Below are 20742 nucleotides of genomic sequence, written 5' to 3' on the forward strand. Positions count from 1 at the left end.
GTCTGTGTTGGCTGAAGTTGCCTTGCCTAGCCTCCCTGTCTGGAACTTTAGTGGTAGTCTGCAGAATGAACAAATAGGAAGTGACTATAAACTTTCTTTCTTCCTCTTTATCTCTGCCTTCCTCATTGCATACGTATATACTTGTTCTACTCCCTTTACACTGTTTATATTTATTAATGTCATGGCTCAAGAGAAGATGTATAATGTAATAATTAAGAATAGAGACTTGAGGGTCCAGTGCAGTAGCCTTGTGGCTAAAATCCTTACCTTGAACGAGCTGGGATCCCATGTGGGTGCTGGTTCTAATCCCAACAGCCATGCTTCCCATCCAGCTCCCTGCTTGTGGCCTGGAAAATCATTCGAGGATGGCCCAAAGCTTTGGGACCCTACACCCGCGTGGGAGACCTGGAGGAAGAGACTTCTGGCTCCTGGCTTCTGATCGGTGCAGCGCTGGCCATGGGGTCACTTGTGGTGAATCATCGGGTGAAAGATTTTTCTGTATATCTGACTTTGCAATAAAAATAAATAAATCTTAAAAAAGAATAGAAACTTGAGTATCAGATTACTTGAGTTTAAATTCCACTTTGATCGTTTACTGGCTGGGTAACCTTGACCTAGTTACTTGACATCAGTGAGGCTCACTTGGTTACTCAGAAAACAGGCATAATCAGTACATATCTCCTTCAGTAGTTGTAAGGATGAAATGTGTCAGTACGTGTAATGTATTTGTGTCATTTATTCCAGAATATTTGAGAAAGGTGAGTGAGCCAGTAGTTCAGTTTAGGGATCAGGATCTTTAGCTTCTAATATTATATTAGTAAAGTAATTCTCTAGTGCTTAATAAGGAAAAGAGAAGGAGAATGAAACAAAATTGAATAAAGATAAATATAATACAGTTTTGATAAGAAATGGGAGAATATATTTTGTATAGATTGCTCATGTCTGTTGTAGTTTCATGTTTTGATGTGTAATTTTTTTTCATTTATTCAATAGCTCAGTCTCTGAGCTGAGTGCTAAGAAGTATTCAAACGATGATGTGTGAAATGGTGTAGGCTTATATGGAGATATTAGTGGGTGTTTGTCAGTCATGTGGTAAGAGGTGCTGCAGAAATTCACAGGCATCGCATCCAGCTCAGTCGGGCGTCCCATATATATTACATATATGTTTATAAAGATTTTGTTTGTTGGTTTAGTTGTTAAGTCAGATTTACAGAGGGAAGGAGAGACAGAGATAAAGGTCTTCCATCTGTTGGCTCACTCCCCAAGTGGCTGCAGTGGCTGGAGCTTCACTGATCAGGAGCCAGAAGCTCCTGGAACTCCCGCGCAGGTGCAGGGTCCCAAGGCTTTGGACCGTCCTTGACTGCTTTTCCTGGGAAGCAGGGAGCTGGAAGGGAAGTGGAGGAGCTGTGGGATTTGAATCAGTGCTCATATGGGATCCTGGGGCATGCAAGGCGGGGATTTTAGCCACTAGACTACTGTACTGGGCCCAGGTGGTCCCGTGTTTTTACTAGGTGGCTGCTCAGCTGAAAAGAAATTGTAGCCTCTTCAAGTTGATAATTAAAATAGGACTTTTGCTTAAAACCTAGGTATACATGGGCTGTGGGGAAAAATAAATCTGATAGTAACTATAAGTCTAGCTTGATAAACATCCCATTCCAAAATAATTTTAAAGTGTTTGAATGAAGAAAGTATTTCATGTGAGTTTGTAAGTGATAGCTTCTCAGAAGGGAGGAACACAGTAAGAGAAGCCAAGGTAATGAAGTCTGTGAATGAACCTAAGGGCGGGTGTGCAGCAGGTTAAGTTGCTTGTGTTTGCAATGTGCATTTCCAGGCTGGCTGCTCTGATTCCAATCCATCTGCTGCTAATGCTGATGCACCTGGGTAATTAGCAGAAGATGGTCCAAGTGCCTGTGCCCCTGCCACCCATATAAAGACTGGGTGACCTTTGTATTGTATTTTAGTTCACATCCCAGACCTGACTGTTAACAGGCAGTTGGAGTGAACCAGTAGATGAAAGATCTGTCTCTCCCACTGTCATTCTGCGTTTCACATAAAGAGAAGGAAACGGGGGTGGGGTGAGGAGGAATAACCCTTAAGAAAACTAAGCCAACATGATTTAGAACAATTTGATTTCATCATTAAACAGATGTAGGCTTTGAGATGCATGTTGAAAGAAGAATGGATAAAGAAAATGTTACATCTATTCTGTAGAATACTACTATGCCGTTACAAAGAATTTACCATTTGCTACAAAAGGGTTCCCGCTGGAGACCATTAAGTTCAGTGAAATAAGCCAATTGCAAAAGGACAAATATAGGTTCTCTCTTATAATCTCCATGTAAAATGTAAGATCAATAGATATATAGGTAAACATGTGTGGAGACAGGCATACTGGGAAGTAAAGATATGCTGCAGTGTGCATTTATACTCCTGAATAAAAGGATGACTCCCAATGAAACTTGAATATACCTCAACAGTAATACGTGACCTAAACTTCGTACCATTGTCTTTACCTACAATTCCATGGTGCACTAGACCGCACAGTGTTGGACTTGTAACTGTTGTGAAGAACTATTCAATTGTAATAATATGGGGGGAACTGGGGATGGGGGAAATCCTGTGCTTAAGGAACTGTACCATGAAAAATAAAAATAAAACAGATGTAGGCTTTGCACTCTAATATTGAAATAGTAATGAAACAACCTGGGCCAGCATTGCTGTGTTGGAGTGCCTGCTTTGAGCCCTGGCTCTGATCCTTAGTTGAGCTTCCTGCTGTTGTGCATATTGGGAGGTGGCAGGTGGTGGCTCAGGTATTTGAGTTCCTGGCTCACAACTTTGGTCTGGCCCAGCTGCAGCCCTGGATGTTGCATTCATCTGGGGAGTCAGTGAATGATAGAAACTGCCTTCTGCCTCTTGGAAAAAAAGAGTAAACAACCCAAGATCAGAAAATTAGGAAGTAGATCTTGTTACTGTGACTTTGAAAAAGTCACAATTTCTCTTTTTAGAGTCATGCAGTCATAAATAGTTCTGATATTTTTGTCCTTGTGTAAATGAACTTTTGCCATTTGAGGGAAAAATATATGAGTATAAATAAATGAAATATTTTAAATCTTTTTCTAGGTCAACATCAAATTTGAGATATTTAAAGTGGATACAAAACTATTTCAGCAATGCAGACAATTAAATGTGTTGTTGTGGGCGATGGTGCTGTTGGTAAAACATGTCTCCTGATTTCCTACACAACAAATAAATTTCCATCAGAATATGTACCGACTGTAAGTATAAAGGCTTCCATCTTTTAATGAAATGTATTATGATGTATTAACCTTTTGATAATATTTTCTTTTTGTACTGAAATTTTTCTGTTTTCAGCTTTTTTTCCCTGTTGTTCTGTCTTTAGAGAATTTCTCATGAGTAAATTATATACACTGTAAAATCAGCTAAAAGAAATCAGTGAAAGAAGGGGCAATAGTAGGTTTTGCAGTATGTGCTGGAGGCATATTCCATAAACAAGACTGTAAAGATTCAGTTTAGAGACCTGTGTTATATATCTTGGAATGAGGTGACTTTTTTTTGTTTTGTTTTAATGTCTTGGCCAAATCAGCACTTGAAGGTTTCCTGGGATGCTATTTGGGGTCTTACAATCTCAAACAAAATAGAATCTTTTTTGTAGAGCTATTCTTTTAGCAGTAGTGGAGCACTCAACTGGTTTCTAGGGACAGCTTTGCTTTGTTGTGAGAACACCAACAGAAAACTTAGGATCTTCTCCAACAAATGCTTTGTTATGAACTCCTTAAAAGCATAGAGGAAAGGTGGAAATAGTGAGAAAAAAATGAAGTGATAAGGAGTTATTTAGAGTTAACACTCATTTGTGTGAAGGAGCATCTTTGGAAATCCAAAGATAAATTAGTTTGTCCCTAGTTGCTTTGCCAACTCAGTGGTATAATTGTGTTAAACACACTTGACAGTTGAGTGAGGAGGGGCAGGTGGGGTTGACCTGTCAAAGCAACCACCTCTGCTAGGTTGAGATATTTTAAATGTTTTGAAATGCTGATAAGTAATTAATGTTGTTTGAGAGTGGAAACAAAACTAATGGATACTTGTGGTTATTTGTTAGGAAGGGGGCTACAGGCTTAAAGCTTGGACATTGCATTTTATTGGCATTGAAAGGCTCTATGATGTCCCAGAATAGGCAGTAATTGAGTTAGGCCAAGGAAATGGGGACAGACGAAACAACGTTTCTTTGCGGAAGAGAATTTTGAAGTATATTTAGACTCAGAGGTGGCATGTTGAGATTGCAAGGGACTTCCAGAAATTTACAGATCTCGTTCAAATAAGGACAGTTGTCAGGATTTTGCTTTTCTGTTGAAAGTTATTTACTTGTAAATATTTTTCAGTCTGTTTTTTAACTTTGATTATTTGGTGCTATATTTAAGGTGGATTTGTGGGTGTTGTTTCTTACTTGTGTTTATATGTGGATTCCCATAAAGGGGGAGTGGTTGGAGGAAGAGTACAAGGGGAATAACATTTAAACTGGGCTTGTTTAGGTAAGTCAAAGACCATGAGGCATAAAGAATATCCTCATTATTAATTTAAATTGTTAGGAAAATGTGATGTAAAATGTTTGTAAGCATCTGTGAACTGAGATTTGCCACTTTTAGACAAATAAATTAAGAGTTGGAAGGGATCATACATACATTCCATCTTACCCATCTCTTCTTGGTGAGGAAGCTGAGCCCAGTTGAGGGAGGAGAGGGAGTCTTTAGCATTTCTGATTCTTAGCCCAGCCCATTAAAGAAGGGCTATTAGTGTATCTTAAGTGTGACTTAATGAAATAACGTCTCTAATTTCCATTTCTTTTTTCCTGCTCTCAAGCGCTGGCTTCTTTTCCATCTCCTTCTTGTCCTTGTGTTCTCTTTCACCTTTAATCAGTCTACTGAACAACTAGCAAAATAAGAACCAGAAAAAGTAGGGTACAAAGTTGAAAAGGCTAAGCAGGCTTGCTCAATATGTGACATCCATTTAAAATTTTTTAATTAACTTAAATTTTAATTCTTTAAGTTTTTTTTATGATTTATTTATTTGAAAGGCTGAGTTTGTAGAGGGTTTGGGAGAGAGAGAGCTTTCGTCTGTTTTACTCCCTAAATGGCACAACAGCTGGAATTGAACCTGGAAATTCATTCAGGTCTCATGTGGGTGGCAGGGATCCAAACACTCGGGTCGTTTTGCATTGCTTTCCCAGGCACATGAGCGTGGAGCTGGATCCTAAGTCAGGCAGCTGGGATTTGAACTGGTGCTCATTTGAGATGCTAAGGTTGCAAGCAGTGGCTTAGCCCTCTGGGCAGGAACCTCAGTCTCTTAGTTTTAATTTGAAATTTGAAAATTTGGTTCTAAGTCAGTAGCTATATTTGTAAATAAAAACACAATTTAAGTAAAAATTTTTAAGGAGCCCATAAATTAGTGTTGGGTATTTTCCCATTGGCACCATCAGCTCTCATTATTTTAAACTTAGTACAACAATATTAGTATATTTCAGAGCTTTTTAAAGGACAAATAAAGCATGTAACCAGAGAGGATAGCTTAGGTCATGTGATTTGTGTCCAATAGCATGCGTTTTATTTGTGAAGCCCCCAGCAAATAATCCATCAGCCTTCCCCTTGGACACTTCCTTGAGTATTTTGAGGAAACTTTGAGTTCTCCCACATGAGCTTATTAGCAGCAAGACTGTTATCTGGAAAGGAGGTGGTCATATATCTAAGGGGTTTTAGTTGTAGACTAAAGCTAAATGGCCTAAGCAGAGATAGTTGCTGAAATCATCTTGAACATTGAAATAGACCTGCCATCCCCAAAGTTTCATACTGAGAGAGGATCATTTTGTGTAGTTGCTGTGGTACCTTTCAGTCTTTGTGTCACTCCTGCTGGAAAAATGCAGGAGTCCCAGAACACATCCTCTGTCACTGTTCTAGAAACTGTTTAGCTCATGCAAGAGCTTATTTGGCAAGGTTAGTTGCACAAGGAACAAGGACTAAGGAAAGACTCAGTCTCAGCAAGCTAAGCTTTGCTCTTAGCTTAAAAGTTATCCTGTTCCATTTTGACCCTCCCCTTGTACGCTAACACTGTTGTATTTCTTTTTTGTTTTTAGGTTTTTGACAACTATGCAGTCACAGTTATGATTGGTGGAGAGCCATATACTCTTGGACTTTTTGATACTGCAGGTGCAAACTTAATAACTTTTATAATATTTTGATATAGAACTGTAACAGTCATTGGTTGTCTGTCCTTCTTGGACATTTTAGGAAATTACATATTGCCTGGCCACTTATCTTTAGTAAGCAGAGTTGCTCATGTCTGATGTTTGATCAGGGAGCAATATCAGGATTGGGATGGCTGATGGGAGAAGTCTGGAGGATGATACAAGGTACAGCGGTGTGAGAGTGATGTGCGTTGGACAAGTTTGTCTTTGTACTGAAACCCTGATACGTACGCCTTGCAGGGAACTGGGGACTAGGTTAGCAGTTGAGGAAAGACTAATACGAACACAAAGAAATTAGGTGATTGAAGAAAGTAAATTTTTTTAACATTTATTAAAATTTTTAAGCAATTTTTTAAATGTTTATTTTTAAAATTTTTTATATTATTTGTTTGAAAAAGTTACAGATAGCAGGAGGGATACAGAGAGAGAATCTTCCATTCACTGGTTCACTCCCCCAAATGACCACAGCGGTCAAAGACGAGCCAGTCTGGAGCCAGCAGCCAGGAGTTTCCTCTGGGTCTTCCACGTGGTTGCAGGAGCCTGAGACTTGAGCCATTCTCTTCTGCTTTTCCAGGTCTTTAGGAGGAAGCTGGATAGGAAGTGGAGCAGCCAGGACATGAACTGGCACCCATAGGGGATGCTAATGCCCTAGTAGGAGGCTTAGCTCGCTGTGCCACAGTTGTGGCCCCTAATTATTACATTTTAATGATTTGTTTGTTTATATTTATATTTTCGTTAAGAGTTACAGAGAGAGAAGGAAAAACAGAGAGATCTCCATCTACTGGTTCACTCTGTAGCTGGCCAGCAGGGAGCCAGGAGCTTCTTCCAAGTCAGAGTAACAGGGACCGAAGCACTTCCACTTATGTTTCCAAGGCCATTAGCAGGGTCCTGAATGGGAAGTGGAGTAGCTGGGATGATAACCAGCATCCATGTGGTATGTCAGCATTGTGGTAGTGGCTTTTCTTGCTGGGCTACAACACCAGCCCCAGGAATTTGTTCTTATAATATGGTAGCTGACAACAAATTATGATCTAGATACTGATTCACCCTTAAAGTATTTTTAGATATAATGTAAAATAATAAGGTACCTATCTATGATAATATGCAATTAAAAGTGTATTATGCAAACACATATTAAACTAAGACTTCAGATTGCAGAGTGATTTATGAGCTTGCAACCTTAGGCATGTTTCGGAAACTGGTCTTTTAAGAAGGGGATATTTAGGAGTGAATGGAGATACTCAAGACTCATGTTTCCTATAAACTCATTTAAAAATGTCATATTAAAGGAAATAAAATTTTGAGTCATGCTCTTGTAAGAGAGGGATTTTTTTCCTTACTGAGTTTCTGTGTAACCCTGCACAATACTCCATGTGTAGAAAAAAAAGTTCCCTATGAACACAGGAAAAAAAGTCGAAATATTGGTACCACCTACTTTCCTCCATATCTGACCCTCCCCTCTGTAATCAGAGACCTACATGGATATGCATCCCTCTCAATTGTGTAAACAATATTAAAAAGAAAAGTTAAAAAGAACCTGACAATATAAAAAAATAATAGTTTATCACTACTTATGGTTGAAAATCAGTAAAACAGTTTATTAATGTTAACCTCAGGATTTTATTGATTTCATAATAAGACAAAAGGTGAAGCTTAGAACTGGGGTTTTTGGCTGTTTCCTCTCTCACTGCCTCCCAGTTCAAAATGTTTACATCTTTTAGTAGCCAGCTTTCTCAGTTCTACAGTTGGGCTCCATGCTTTCAAGCCTCAGTACAATCTTTGTGGTTTGAACCATTTTCTGGAAAATTACTTGGTTTGTCCTCCATAGCCGCCTACTTCTTATGATAGATAACCCACTTTGCCTGAGTGTGTAGTGGATCCTTACCCTTCAGGTACTGTGGGATTTGAGCTTCCAGAAGGTCTGCTGAAGGAATTTTACCATACTGCCAGGGTTGGCATGGGAGGTTTAATTTAAAATTTTATTTTCGAATTGTAGAGTGTATTTTTTGGTAAACCTTTGTTTTTAATCAGTAACTAAAGATTAAGGATCTAAGTAATTAAGGATCTTGGCATTTGGAGGTGGAGGATTAGTCAACTGAGCCATCACACTGGGTTCAAAAAATGCTCGTTTGAAGTATTCAGTTTCAATACAGCTTGCTTATTTCTGCCATAAATAACCAGTGCTGCTTATAAATTTGTGCCACTGTGAAATTCCTTTGTCTGCTTTCACCGTCAGTCCCCTCAGCTCGGACTCCAGGAAACCAAAAATTTGATTTATAGATGTCTGAATTTCACTTTCCTAAGATTTCATATAAATAGAATTGTACAAAATGCAAGGTTTTGTGTTTGATTACTTTAATTTAGCATATTAGTGCCATCAGTGTTGTGTCTTTTGATGGTTTAATTTTATTGCTAAATATACTCTATCTGTTGTCATTGTTTAACTTACAGATCAGTAGATGGCTGTTCCAGTTTTAAGCACCCGTATTACAGATATGGGTGCTGTGAAGTGCTGCCACAGTTGAGCTGATGTGAATAATGCTGCTGTGCACTGTTTGAGTCCCTAATTTCAGTTCTTGTAGGAAATATACCCAGAAGCAGAACTGCTAATCATGTGAAAGTTCTATTTATGTTTTTGAGGTCCTTTCACACCGTTTTCCAACGTGGCTGTGCCGTTTTACATTCCCGTCAGCAACGTGCAAGAGCATGATCTCTTCACATACTTGCAACCTCATTGTCTTCTATCCTGTGAATGTAGGCATTTGACAAGTGTAAGATGAGATCTCAGGGGAACTTTGACTTGCAGTTTGCTAATGATTAGTGATGGTGAATATTCTCACATATGAAAATATATATCAGCTTTTGGGCCCGGCGGCGTGGTCTAGCGGCTAGAGTCCTCGCCTTGAGGGCCCCGGGATCCCATATGGGCGCCGGTTCTAATCCCGGCAGCTCCACTTGCCATCCAGCTCCCTGCTTGTGGCCTGGGAAAGCAGTTGAGGACGGCCCAATGCTTTGGGACACTGCACCCGCGTGGGAGACCCGGAAGAGGTTCCAGGTTCCCGGCATCGGATCGGCGCGCACCGGCCCGTTGCGGCTCACTTGGGGAGTGAATCATCGGACGGAAGATCTTCCTCTCTGTCTCTCCTCCTCTGTGTATATCTGGCTGTAATAAAATGAATAAATCTTTAAAAAAAAAAAAATAAAAAAAAAAAAAAAAAGAAAATATATATCAGCTTTGGAGAAACAATAGGTCCTTTACTCATTTTCAAGTTGAATTTTGTTTTTGTTGTTCCGTTACAGTTCTTTTATTTAAAGACAACTTGCTGGGCTACATTGCTTACTGCTTGGTTAAGTTGTAAGAGTTCTCTGTAGATCAGATCGGATATTTGATAGGCAGATCTTTAAAACTGTCTTGCACACTACCTTGTTAACTCTGTTGATATGCTTGATGCATGCATTTGCCAATTTTGTGACGTTCAAGCTGTTTATTGTTTGTTTGGCTGTCTTTGCCTTTGGTCCTGTGCTGAAAACAGATAACTGTTGAGTTCAGTGATGTGAAGTTTTGCCCCTATATTTTCCCCTATGTTTTTCTATATTTTCGGAGAGCTTTTTAAAAAGATTTATTTTTATTGGAAATGCAGATTTACACAGTGAAGGAGAATCAGAGAAAGATCTTCCATCTGCTGATTTACTCCCCAAGAGACCGCAGTGGCCAGAGCTAAGCTGGTATGAAGCCAGGAGCCAGGAGCTCCTTCCAGGTCTCCCACGCAGGTGCAGGGTCCCAAGGCTTTGGGCCATCCTTGACTGCTTTCTCAGGCCACAATCAGGGAGCTGGAAGGGAAGTGGAGCAGCTGGGACACTAACTGGTGTCCATATAGAATCCTGGTGCTTGCAGAGGGAGAACTTATGCATTAGGCTATTGTGCCAGGCCCAGTCTGGTGGTATATTGAGGGTTTGTTTCTGAGTTCTCTATTTCTGTGGTCTTTTTGACCATCCAGTCCAAAAAGTTTCATGAACTTTAAGCATCTTGCAGAAAATATATGTTATGTTAAATATATGTTAGTTAATTCTATTTTTCTCGCACACTTTTGAAAGTTTATATGCTTGTATGTCTACCTTGTGCCAGTACCACAGTTTTGACTGCTGTGGGTCAAATCATGAAATCATTGAAATCATGAAGTAGGAGTCCTGGGTTTTTTTGTTTTGTTTTTCAAACTTGTGTTGACTGGGCAGGTGTTATGATGCCTGCATTCTATCTGAATGCTGGCTTGAAGCTTGGCTATTCCATTTGCAGTCCAGCTCCCTGCTAATGCACCTGCAACGCAGCAGATGATGGGCCGAGTGGTTGAGTTTCTGTCAGCCACAGAGGAGACCCTGATGGAGTTGCGGAACTTAACCTGGCCTAGTCCCACCTGCTGTGTGCATCTGCAGAATGAACCAGTGGATCAGAAGATCTCTCTGTCTACCACTCACTTTGTGTTTCAATTTTTTTTTTGAAGATTTATTTTTTGGAAAGGCAGATTTACAGAGACAAGAAGAGAAAGGCCTTTAGTCTGCTGGTTCACTCTCCAAGTGGCTACAAATGGCTAGAACTGAATCAGTGCAAAGCGAGGAGCTTGCTCCACATCTGCCATGCGGGTGCAGGATCTCATTGCTTTGTGCCATCCTCCACTGCTTTTTTTATTTATTTGAAAGACAAAGACAGGGGCCAGCATTGTGGTTTAGCGGGCTAATTCTCCAGCTGCATGGTATTCCTCATGGGCACTGATTCATGTGCTGGTCGCTCCATTTCCCATCCAACTGCCTGTTTATGGCCTGGGTGGGAAAGCAGAGGAGAATACCCAAATGGTTAGGCTCCTGAAGCCACATGGAAAACTGGAGAGAAGCTTCTAGCTTAGGATCAGCTCAGCTCTGGTCATTGTATCTGTTCGCAGAGAGAACCAATGGATGGAAGATCTCTGTCACTGTCTCTCTTTCTCTATGTAAATCTGACTTTCAAATAAAGATAAATAAATCTTAAAAAAAAGTACAGTAAAAAGGTTAGATCTTCTCTGCACCCGTTCACTCCCCAAGTTGCCTCAGTGGCCAGAGCTGGGCCATTGGAAGGTAGGAGCTAGGAGTTTCATTTGGATTTCCCATGTGGGTGCAAGGATGCAAGGACTTGGGTCATTTTCTGTCACCTTCCCAGGTGCATTAGCAGGGTGCTCCATCTGAGGTAGAGCGGCTGGGCTGTGAACCAGCATCCATTCAGGGTTGCCGGCATTGGAGGTGGCAGCTTTATGAACTACACCACAAGACCTGCCCCGGGTAAACCTTTAAACAAAAAACAGATTGTTTTGACTGCTTGGGATCTCTAGAGATTCCATGTGAATTTTAGGATGAAATTTTTGGTGTCTGCAAAAAAACAAAACATTAAAATGTAAGGCTTTCGTAGGATTGCATTGAATCTGTAGGATGTTTTTTATCTCTTTGGTTAATCCTTAAGTATTTCTCTCTTTTTTTTTTAGTATCCATTGGTTCTTAGGCAGATACTTTTTTTTTTCCTACTTGGTTGTATCTGTATCAGATATTCATCTTGAATATACACATTACCTAAGCATGTACCCTGTCATGGTGGTCAGAATGTATAGTTACCTTTGATAGCAGACTTCCCTGTCAGTGGATTCGCTTTGTTTCTTAACCAGATCAGACTGGAATTGAATTTTAACTGTTTTTGTAGCAGGGTATTGTGAATGATTGTCAGGCCACTACTGGATGTTAGGCCACTGGTAATAAAAGCACATAATAGACTAACAGATTGATTTTTGCTATCAATTATTGACATTAAAAAAGAATTACTGAATTGAGGATGTTTCCCAAATACTATACTAGACAGACATGTTTTATTTGTAAGTTGTTTTCAGGCTGATGATCAGTGTGTGGTTAAGTTGCATACCTGAACAATTAACTAATATTTTTTTTTTTTTTTTTTTTTTGGCTTTGGACTTTAACACTGTGGGCAACAAGAGGCAGTTACTGACTTCTTCAACTTTTTTCTAGGGCAAGAGGATTATGATAGATTACGGCCACTGAGTTATCCACAAACAGATGTATTTTTAGTCTGTTTTTCAGTGGTTTCTCCATCCTCATTTGAAAATGTGAAAGAAAAGGTAAGTTGATCAGATAATGTCTTAGCTGAGAAAGGCTGTCACAGAATTTCTATTGACTTGTTAGCAATAGCTTTAGATTTGTGGATTAATGAAGGTGTATTTTTTAACATGCATTTTCTTTAGTGGGTGCCTGAGATAACTCACCATTGTCCAAAGACTCCTTTCTTGCTTGTCGGGACCCAAATTGATCTCAGAGATGATCCCTCTACAATTGAGAAACTTGCCAAGAACAAACAGAAGCCTATCACTCCAGAGACTGCTGAAAAGCTGGCCCGCGATCTGAAAGCTGTCAAGTATGTGGAGTGTTCTGCGCTCACACAGGTAAGAACTGTGGGAAACCCCATGGTTATTTATGGTTGAGTATTTTTTCTAGAGTATTAAGATACAGGGCTTATTTCTAATGAGTTATTTCCATTGTGGTCATCAGTGCCCAAAATGACCTAGGAAGAATGTGACCATTGTCCTGCTGTATATTCTTTAACTCTCTGTATTTATGGAGAACGTTAGGAGTCTATACAGCTCTTGGTAATATATTTCCATATTGTACTGAATGATTTGTAGTGGCTAAGGTTGTGTTAAAAGCAAGGCAGAAGACCTGAAAGAGAAGTTCAGATAAGCACACACTAAGGAGAGAATGGGAATGAGATTCCCTCTGCCTCACCCCCAGACCTGAGTTTTTAATCTCCGTGTATCTGATTGTTTCTGTGCAGTCTAACAGTCGACGCTACACTGCCTCTGGGATAATTTAATCGGAACAACCTTAGTGACAGTGATAGAGAGTTAATGTCAGAGCAGGCTGCCTTGGCTATTTCTCCCATATTCCTTAGGTATGCTCTGTGTAATGTCTCTATTCCTGCATTTCTCCCTCACGTGGACCTTTGTTTCCTTGTGTCCGTTTTGAATGATGTAATTGATAGGAAATTCAGATTCTGAGGGTAGGGAGCAATGCTGTTTAAGGTGAGAGTTATACTGACTTCTCCTTTTTCATGGTATTGCTGATTACCTCCTTTGAGTAGAGTTGTGCGACAGAGTAAAGAATTAGTGGAAGAATTTAGCATAGGTTACGTACTCTATACCAGTACTGGTGCTTCGAAGTTTGAATAATAAGCAGGCGTGCCTAATTAAAATTGGGCAGGGCTAAAGGGGGAGAGATTTTTTAATAAGTATATTAAGTTCACTTGATCTTACTTTTTAAAGTAACTTCATTTTTACTGTCTTTCAAACACTGTTCTTTATGTATGCTGAAATAAGTGGCATGTATAATTAAATATTACATTTAGTCTGTAGGGCCTGGTGAGTTATTCAGTAATCCCCAATTAACATTTGGTTGGATATTTGAAGATAAAACATTAAGACATTTTTAGAATTGATTTTTTTTTTTTTTTTTTTTTAATTTGAAAGGCAGAGAGACCTTCCATCTGCTGGTTTGCTTCTTCCCAAATGCTTACGTAGCTGGAGTTCAGCCAGGCTGAACCTAGAAGCTGGGAACTCAGTGTAGGTCTTGTGTGTGGCAGGGACAAAGTACTTTAGCCGTCACCTGCTGCCTACCCAGGGTGTGCATGACAGGAAGCTGGATCAAAAATGCAGCTGGGACTTGAATCAGGAACTCTAATATGGAATACAGGCAATTCAGTGTTTGTGTTTTTGTTTTTGTTTTTGTTTTTTGAAAAGCATATTTACAGAGAGAAGGAGAGACCAAAAGAGATCTTTTATCTATTGGTTCACTCCCCAAATGGCCACAATGGCCGAGCTTGAGCCAATCCAAAGCTAGGAGTCAGGAGCTTATCTTGGGTCTCCCACATGGGTGAAGGGTCCCATGGACTTAAGCCATCCTCCTCTGCTTTCCCAGACCATAATCAGACAGTTGGATGGGAAGAATAGCTGGAGCATGAATCAGCATCCATAAAGGATGCAGGTGAAAGATGAGCCTGTTGAGCCACTGTGCTGGGCCCTCAGGTACTCCTTGTCCCAAACTACCACCTCTAAAGATAGAACTTTGATGCTTTGTTGGACTACAGGATAATTTCAAAGCCTGGTACCACATGATTTAAATCCATTATTAAACCTAACTTTTAATTTTTTGTGAAGTACTTCTCAAGCACCCATAACAGCTGGTGATGGGTCATGCTGAAGCCAGGAGCCAAGACCTCAGTCCAGGTCTTCTCTTGTGGATGGCAGAGACTCAGTTATCACCTGTTGCCTTAGAGTGTGCATTAGCAGGAAGCTGGAATTGGGCTTGGGCCCAGACACTTGTATGCACACAGCTGTCCAGAGTTGTGCCTTAATCACTAAGCTTCCTCCCCAACCCACCAACCCAGTTTTTCTGGATATTTTAATGTCATTGTATAAATGTTTATTTAAAATTTTAGAAAAATTTTACATGTTCTCATACTGACTGATATTTAATAACTTACTGGTGCTTCTCTGTGTTGTGATAGAATCCATCCCTAGAAGACTGTGTCTTTGTGTATATATGTGTGTTGGGGATTGGGGCGAACAGGGTGTTTGGTTAGATGCTAGTTCTGTTTGCAGAGCTGCCCTGCCCCAGGTACAGTTGCTTTTGGAGAAATGCCAACAAGGAAGCCACAGGGACCTGATTTTGAGTCACTAGTGAGGCTTACTTTGGGTAATTGTGAGCTTCATTGAAGAGTTCTATAGTATGATCAGGTTTCTTTAGTGAATCATTTGGCAAAAAATAGGAAGGTCTAATTTAAGCAGGTATAGTTTTTCTTCCTGGATTTTGAAGTTCGGAGAGGTCAGAAGAGGAGTGGATTGAAAATGGGGTCTGGTTGTGTTGGGAGTTTGGATTTTATTTGTTGGCGCCTCTAAAAATGTTTATGTAAAAGGTAAAGCAAAGATGAGATTTGTTACACAGAGTATTTGTTGATTTTTGTTCACAATGAAAAAGCAAAGATTTTCTTATTAAGGAGTATACCCCAGTTTTTAATGGTCCTCTTACCGCATTAGAAAGTATGTATTTCACTCCTTCTTTTTATAGTTGATTGTCAAAGTTTATTTCTAGATGTATAGACATATTTGGAAAGAAACCAAGATTTTATGGCATTTCAGCTCTGTACATGATGTAGAGAGACAAAAATATTTGAACTTCTTTGCTTCCTTTTAAGTACTGATTGCTATTGTGTGGGTACTGGTCCTCCAGTGACAAGGTTGGTAATAGGGTGAGGATGGGAACACCTAGGAGAGGCTGGGGTTGCCACTTAACATTGTAAGTGTGTTCTGGGATTTTGGAGGGTATTTTTACCTGGGATCAAACATTACATAAAGAATATGCGAAATGGCTTCGGGTGGTAAACCTTTGGCTTCAGCTCTGTAGGTGAGTTTAGGTGAGTCTATAGACCTGAACTCACAGTACCACTACTGCTGGTTCACACCGTCACGGAGTTTCTGGCTGAGGTGTAAGTGCGTTTCTGCATCCTAACTCCTGTAAATCTGAGAATAGTCTTTGTTTTCACTCCATGCTTTATGCTATGATAACCATGCAGACCTCCTAAAGCATTGGACTGCTTGCTAAAACTCATTCTAGGAGCCCATTCTTTGTTTTCCTATGGCTTGGGTGGTGGTTACCTATATAGTAACATTTCTGAATAACTGAAGCATGTGCTGTTTCTAGAGTCTGTTCTTTAAGCTCCTCCCAGTTGGCACTGTTGCTCAGTTAACACCCTTATTAAATGTCTGAACTATTTTGTTCTGAGACACCAATTTACTTCAAAATCCTGACTAATCCCATCCAAATATGTCATTGAACCTAGAAACATGTAGCATGCCTGTTAGTCTGCTGTTGGTGTCCTTCAGTTATTCAGGGGCTGAATTCACATAAGCCTGAAATGTAAAGACATTTCTTTCCAAAGAGCACATGCTGTTCTTAAAAGTAGAATACTGGGAGAATCTACAAGATGTAATTAGCCAGGATACCCATTTTTGTGCTTATGTATCTGCTTTTGCTATCCTGGCATTTTTCTTAAAATGTTTACTATTCCAGTGTGCAATGATTTTAGCTGTCAAAATATTGCCATTTCTAAAAAAATTGCCTTCTGCTTGGCTAACCTTTTCTGAGGTGACGTTTCTTTTGCATTATCTTCTTGTCCAACAGTGGGTTTCAGATCCAGAAATCTGGCCTTTATTGTTCTTAATGCTCATTGCTTCTGAGAATTCAGCTCATGTAATCCAGACTGCTATTGTATCTGCTAGTCTTTCTAATCCTCTAACCTGGCTGCTATTCTCTCTCTTCCCCTCTGTCTTGTAGAGAGGTCTGAAGAATGTGTTTGATGAGGCTATCCTAGCTGCCCTCGAGCCTCCGGAAACTCAACCCAAAAGGAAGTGCTGTATATTCTAAACTGTTTTCTCCTTCCCCTCTTTGCTGCTGCTTTCTGTCCCACTATTGTAGAAAGATCGTTTAAAAACAAAGGAATAAAACCATCCTGTTTGAAAGCCTCTGCGTCTTTTTACTCACCACCTTGTAGCAAGCAATCTCTGTATTAGTTTTTGATCAAGAATGCAATATCTTACGGAATATTTTTGTGATCAGTAGTCAACTTCAACTTATGTTTAACTTTCTGCTGCTTGAGTTGCCTGATGCTCAAAGCTTTTGGTTTGGATTACTGTTGCAAAAAGGAACTTGGTCTGGCATTAAGAATGTTCTCTTGGAGAAAATAAGAATTTTGACACTTCCAGATCTTAGTTCTAGATAAAGAAAGTATTACAACATCATTTTACTCTTATGATAAATTGTTAAATGTAATTGCATGACAAACGTAATGAAAAAAGGGTGACCTGCTAGTAGAGTGTAGTGGGGAAGGGAGGAATCATACCTGGCTTTTTGTTGTTTTGTTTTTTCGTGCAGTGAAACTTTGTGTTGCTGTTGCTTTGGCTGTCTGTGCTGTGGTGGAGTATTTGTCAGCCTGGGGTGGGGAGGATATTGATGTATCTGCTATTGCTTTATTCATTTGTTACATTACCTTTGAGAAGTAGCATCCATTTTAACAGTTAAAATTTGTTAATGTTGAAATGTAAAGCTGCCATCTTTATATTTCCCTGCCTCCGATTTTATTGTTGTGAGGGGAACATAAAATTGTGGTTAACTTCACATTTTGAAATTAAAAAAAAATACAATTGTTTGTATAAATGCCTGATGAAACTTTATTGCTGTGTTACTGACTGGCTTTGATTTGACATGTTTGTCTGCTCCCTATTCTTTCTTCCTTGAGTCTCCTTGACTCTGACCAGTGGGATCAGAGGGGTTTAAAGGGAATATCTGCAGCTACCATAATTGCGCGCTCTCTCTGCCTGCGCCTTCCATATGATGAGGGTGTCGCTGCCCTGTCCTGTTGCATATCCACCTGTTTCATTTGAATGTGGAACTGTTTTCCTTGTTAAGTAAAATGTTTCAACAGCCCATTGCAAAACTCATGTTTAATGAGCAGGTGACTCTTAATGCTTGTTTGCTTCTTCTGACACTCAATGGTCTGCAAAAAAGCTTTCTCAGGACCTGAGAATCCCTGCTCCTGAGTCCAGTGCACGGCCTGGATAGCACTTGGTGAAGTGAGGTGATGGAAGTTCGAGTTGTTTTTAATGTTTTTGCCAACTCCTGGGGGTTTGAATGTTTCAGGTTTGAGCTCCAGCTTTATTTTACTGAAAATCAGACTGCCCATTTTCTCTTTCTACCCCTTTTCAGAAAGGCCTAAAGAATGTATTTGATGAAGCAATATTGGCTGCCCTGGAGCCTCCCGAACCGAAGAAGAGCCGCAGGTGTGTGCTGCTATGAACACTCTCCAGAGCCCTTTCTGCAAGCTGGGGTCGGCGTCGCACTAAAAGCAATGTTTAAATCAAACTAAAGATTAAAAATTAAAATTCGTTTTTGCAATAATGACAAATGCCCTGCACCTACCCACATGCACTTGTGTGAGACAAGGTCTATAGGTATGGTCCCCCTTCCCCCTCCAGTAGTAGTTAATTTTGAGTAATTGTGTATTGTCAAGACCGTGATCAGTATACTAGTTTATGTTTTGTTCTTCAAAAACAACGTGTTTTTTTGTTGTTATTTTAAAAGCAAGGCATGCTTTGTGATGACTTTGTAACAGACTAACTTGAATTGTTGGAGCTGCTCCCTAGTTCCTCTCTGGAGTGTAATCTGGGACATCTTAGCGTTTTTGTTTAGTTTTTTTTCCCCCCCTTTTTTTTTTTGAGGGGGCAGAGTGTATGTGGGGTTTTTTAGTCTTGTTTTTTTAATTCATTAACCAGTGGGCAGCCCTTAAGGGAGGAGGATGGATTGATTCCACATTCCACTTCCTAGACCTAGTGTAGAAGACACGTTCACCACCTGGTGCTCTTAGGAAGGAGTACAGTAAATGCCTCATTAATAACATACTCCTTTTTGAAAGTTGCCTTTTCTCTCCACCCTTGAGTAGATCCAGTATTTGATGAAATTCATGAAAGTAGCTGGAACCTGCCTTGCCCCTCCTCTGTTCTAGGATGCACTATATATGTGACTGTGACTTTCAAGGAAGTTTGTTTGCCATTTGCTGATTTTTTTTTGGAAGTTAATTTCTAACTTCTTTCACTGATGAGAAAAGTATTGCACCTTTTGAAATATACCAAATGGATTGAGTTCATAATTAAAAAAATTCTTTCCCTGTCAGTCATTGTCTTACATGCTTAGCATTGATTTTCAACTCATAGTGTGTTATGGTGTTCCTAGAACCCAGTGGAAGACCTGGAATGTAGAGGAAACATGAGGGGTGGTGCTAGCAGACAGATCCTGGGGACTGATACACATCCTCTTCCGGGTTATGAGGGTGCAGGCCTGCTTCATCAGGAAGCTGAGAATGGGGCTTGGTGGGGAGACGCTTAACAACAAGGGGACTAGTCAGCAGAATCCCCTTATTTTTGTTTTGCATAAGAGATGTGGTAGAGAAGCCACTTGAGGCTCTCTAGTTTAATAAAAATCATGGAAAGAGTCTTAAGAAGACTTCCTAAGTGTTAATAGGGGTTTTATCAGCTAATTTCGGTTGCAGTCTTGAATTTTTAAAGATGTTTAGATAATCTTTTCCACCTTTCCCAAATCCTAATTCTTATAGATTCATTAGTGTTGAACCAATGCTTTCTCATGTCTCAATTCTTTGTATATGCATTCTTTTCAGATGTATTAAACAAACAAAACCCTTCACAAGCCAGTCTGAGGGTTGTTATTTTCCCTTCGTCTCTTTCAGGTATTTAGGAGTGGGATCTTGGTTTTTAACATGTCATCAGTTTCTGATAGATTTTGGGATAAGATTTTAAAACTTTATTCATTTATTTTTTGGCATTCTGTTTGAGGTAATGATCTCTCTTTAGTTCAGGCTTGTGCCTTTCTCCCTAAGTTTGTCAGGCAGCTCAGAAACTCTTCACCTTGAACACCGAATAGGTGTGCACAGTAATTCTTAGGCTTATTGCTCTTTTGGAAGAAAATACGAATACATCTCCAAACTGTGCTAGTTGAAAAAGTACTATGCTTTCCCCAAAGTCTTCTGCCTTAGTGGTTCTCCAAACTTGGCTACTTACTGAAGTACAACTTGAGCAGTTTGGTTTTTGGAAGGTTTCTAGTAATTTCTAAAGTGCTGTCAGCTTTGAGAGCCACTTCCTCTAAGTGGTTGTCCCAGATCACGGTCTTCAAATTCCAGACTCTGTGCAGTGAATCTCAGTAAGGGGTGCAGTGTTGTTAGTTGGTAAGGGTGATGTGCTTACTTCAGAGTCATGATGATGATCAGTGTGCAAGTCATAGCAACTAAGAATCCTTCATTTAGTGACAAAAAGGAGTATAGCCTCATTTGAACAGTTTTGTATATGAAATCAGGATTGGTGTGATCCCATATCATTCTAAAACTAAACTGGACCATTTGGGGAGGGGTTCAGAAGAGAGATCTGGCATTGCCAGTATATTTTACTTGTTTCTTGTTGACTATGCTAAGGAGCAGTTCTGTGTATGCTGGAGAACAGACTTGTGTATCCTAGCTCTCAGGAGAGTGACAAATAGGTGTTTAATTATTGTGGTGTCCTAGAACAGTGCTTGACCATTGATACTGCTCCAAAATTAGTTGTTGAATGGGTGATTTGAGAATGAGTAAGTCTGGAGCAGCATGATGGCTAAAGGGGCTAAATGGCTAATACCTGTAAGCGCTGGAATCCCAAGTGGGTACTGGTTTGTGTCCACTTCCCATCCAGCTTGCCTGCTTTGGCCCGGGAAAGCAGTTGAGGATGACCCAAAGCCTTAAGACTCTGCACCTATGTGGGAGACCCGAAGGCTTCTGGCTTTGGATTGGCTTAGCCTTGGTTGTTGTGGCCATC

At 40.0% G+C, this 20742-nt stretch overlaps 1 protein-coding gene across 2 annotated transcripts in view; it reads left to right on the forward strand.

Annotated features, from left to right (window-relative positions):
• Positions 1 to 19588, forward strand: part of CDC42 (cell division cycle 42) — a 38298-nt gene extending 18710 nt beyond the window's left edge. Inside the window, exons 2-6 of one of the 2 annotated variants that reach the window (XM_058676571.1) lie at positions 3121 to 3275; positions 6143 to 6215; positions 12293 to 12402; positions 12526 to 12723; positions 18095 to 19588. In XM_058676571.1, coding sequence (XP_058532554.1) covers positions 3171 to 3275; positions 6143 to 6215; positions 12293 to 12402; positions 12526 to 12723; positions 18095 to 18184 — 576 coding nt within the window. In that variant the 5' untranslated portion in view covers positions 3121 to 3170 and the 3' untranslated portion in view covers positions 18185 to 19588. Of the gene's footprint in view, positions 1 to 3120; positions 3276 to 6142; positions 6216 to 12292; positions 12403 to 12525; positions 12724 to 16666; positions 17854 to 18094 lie in introns of those variants that run through there. The other variant, XM_058676563.1, reaches the window with a different exon arrangement.
• Positions 19589 to 20742: the final 1154 nt, after the last annotated feature.

Source organism: Ochotona princeps, chromosome 2 (assembly GCF_030435755.1).
Source record: "Ochotona princeps isolate mOchPri1 chromosome 2, mOchPri1.hap1, whole genome shotgun sequence".
Taxonomy (NCBI): domain Eukaryota; kingdom Metazoa; phylum Chordata; class Mammalia; order Lagomorpha; family Ochotonidae; genus Ochotona; species Ochotona princeps.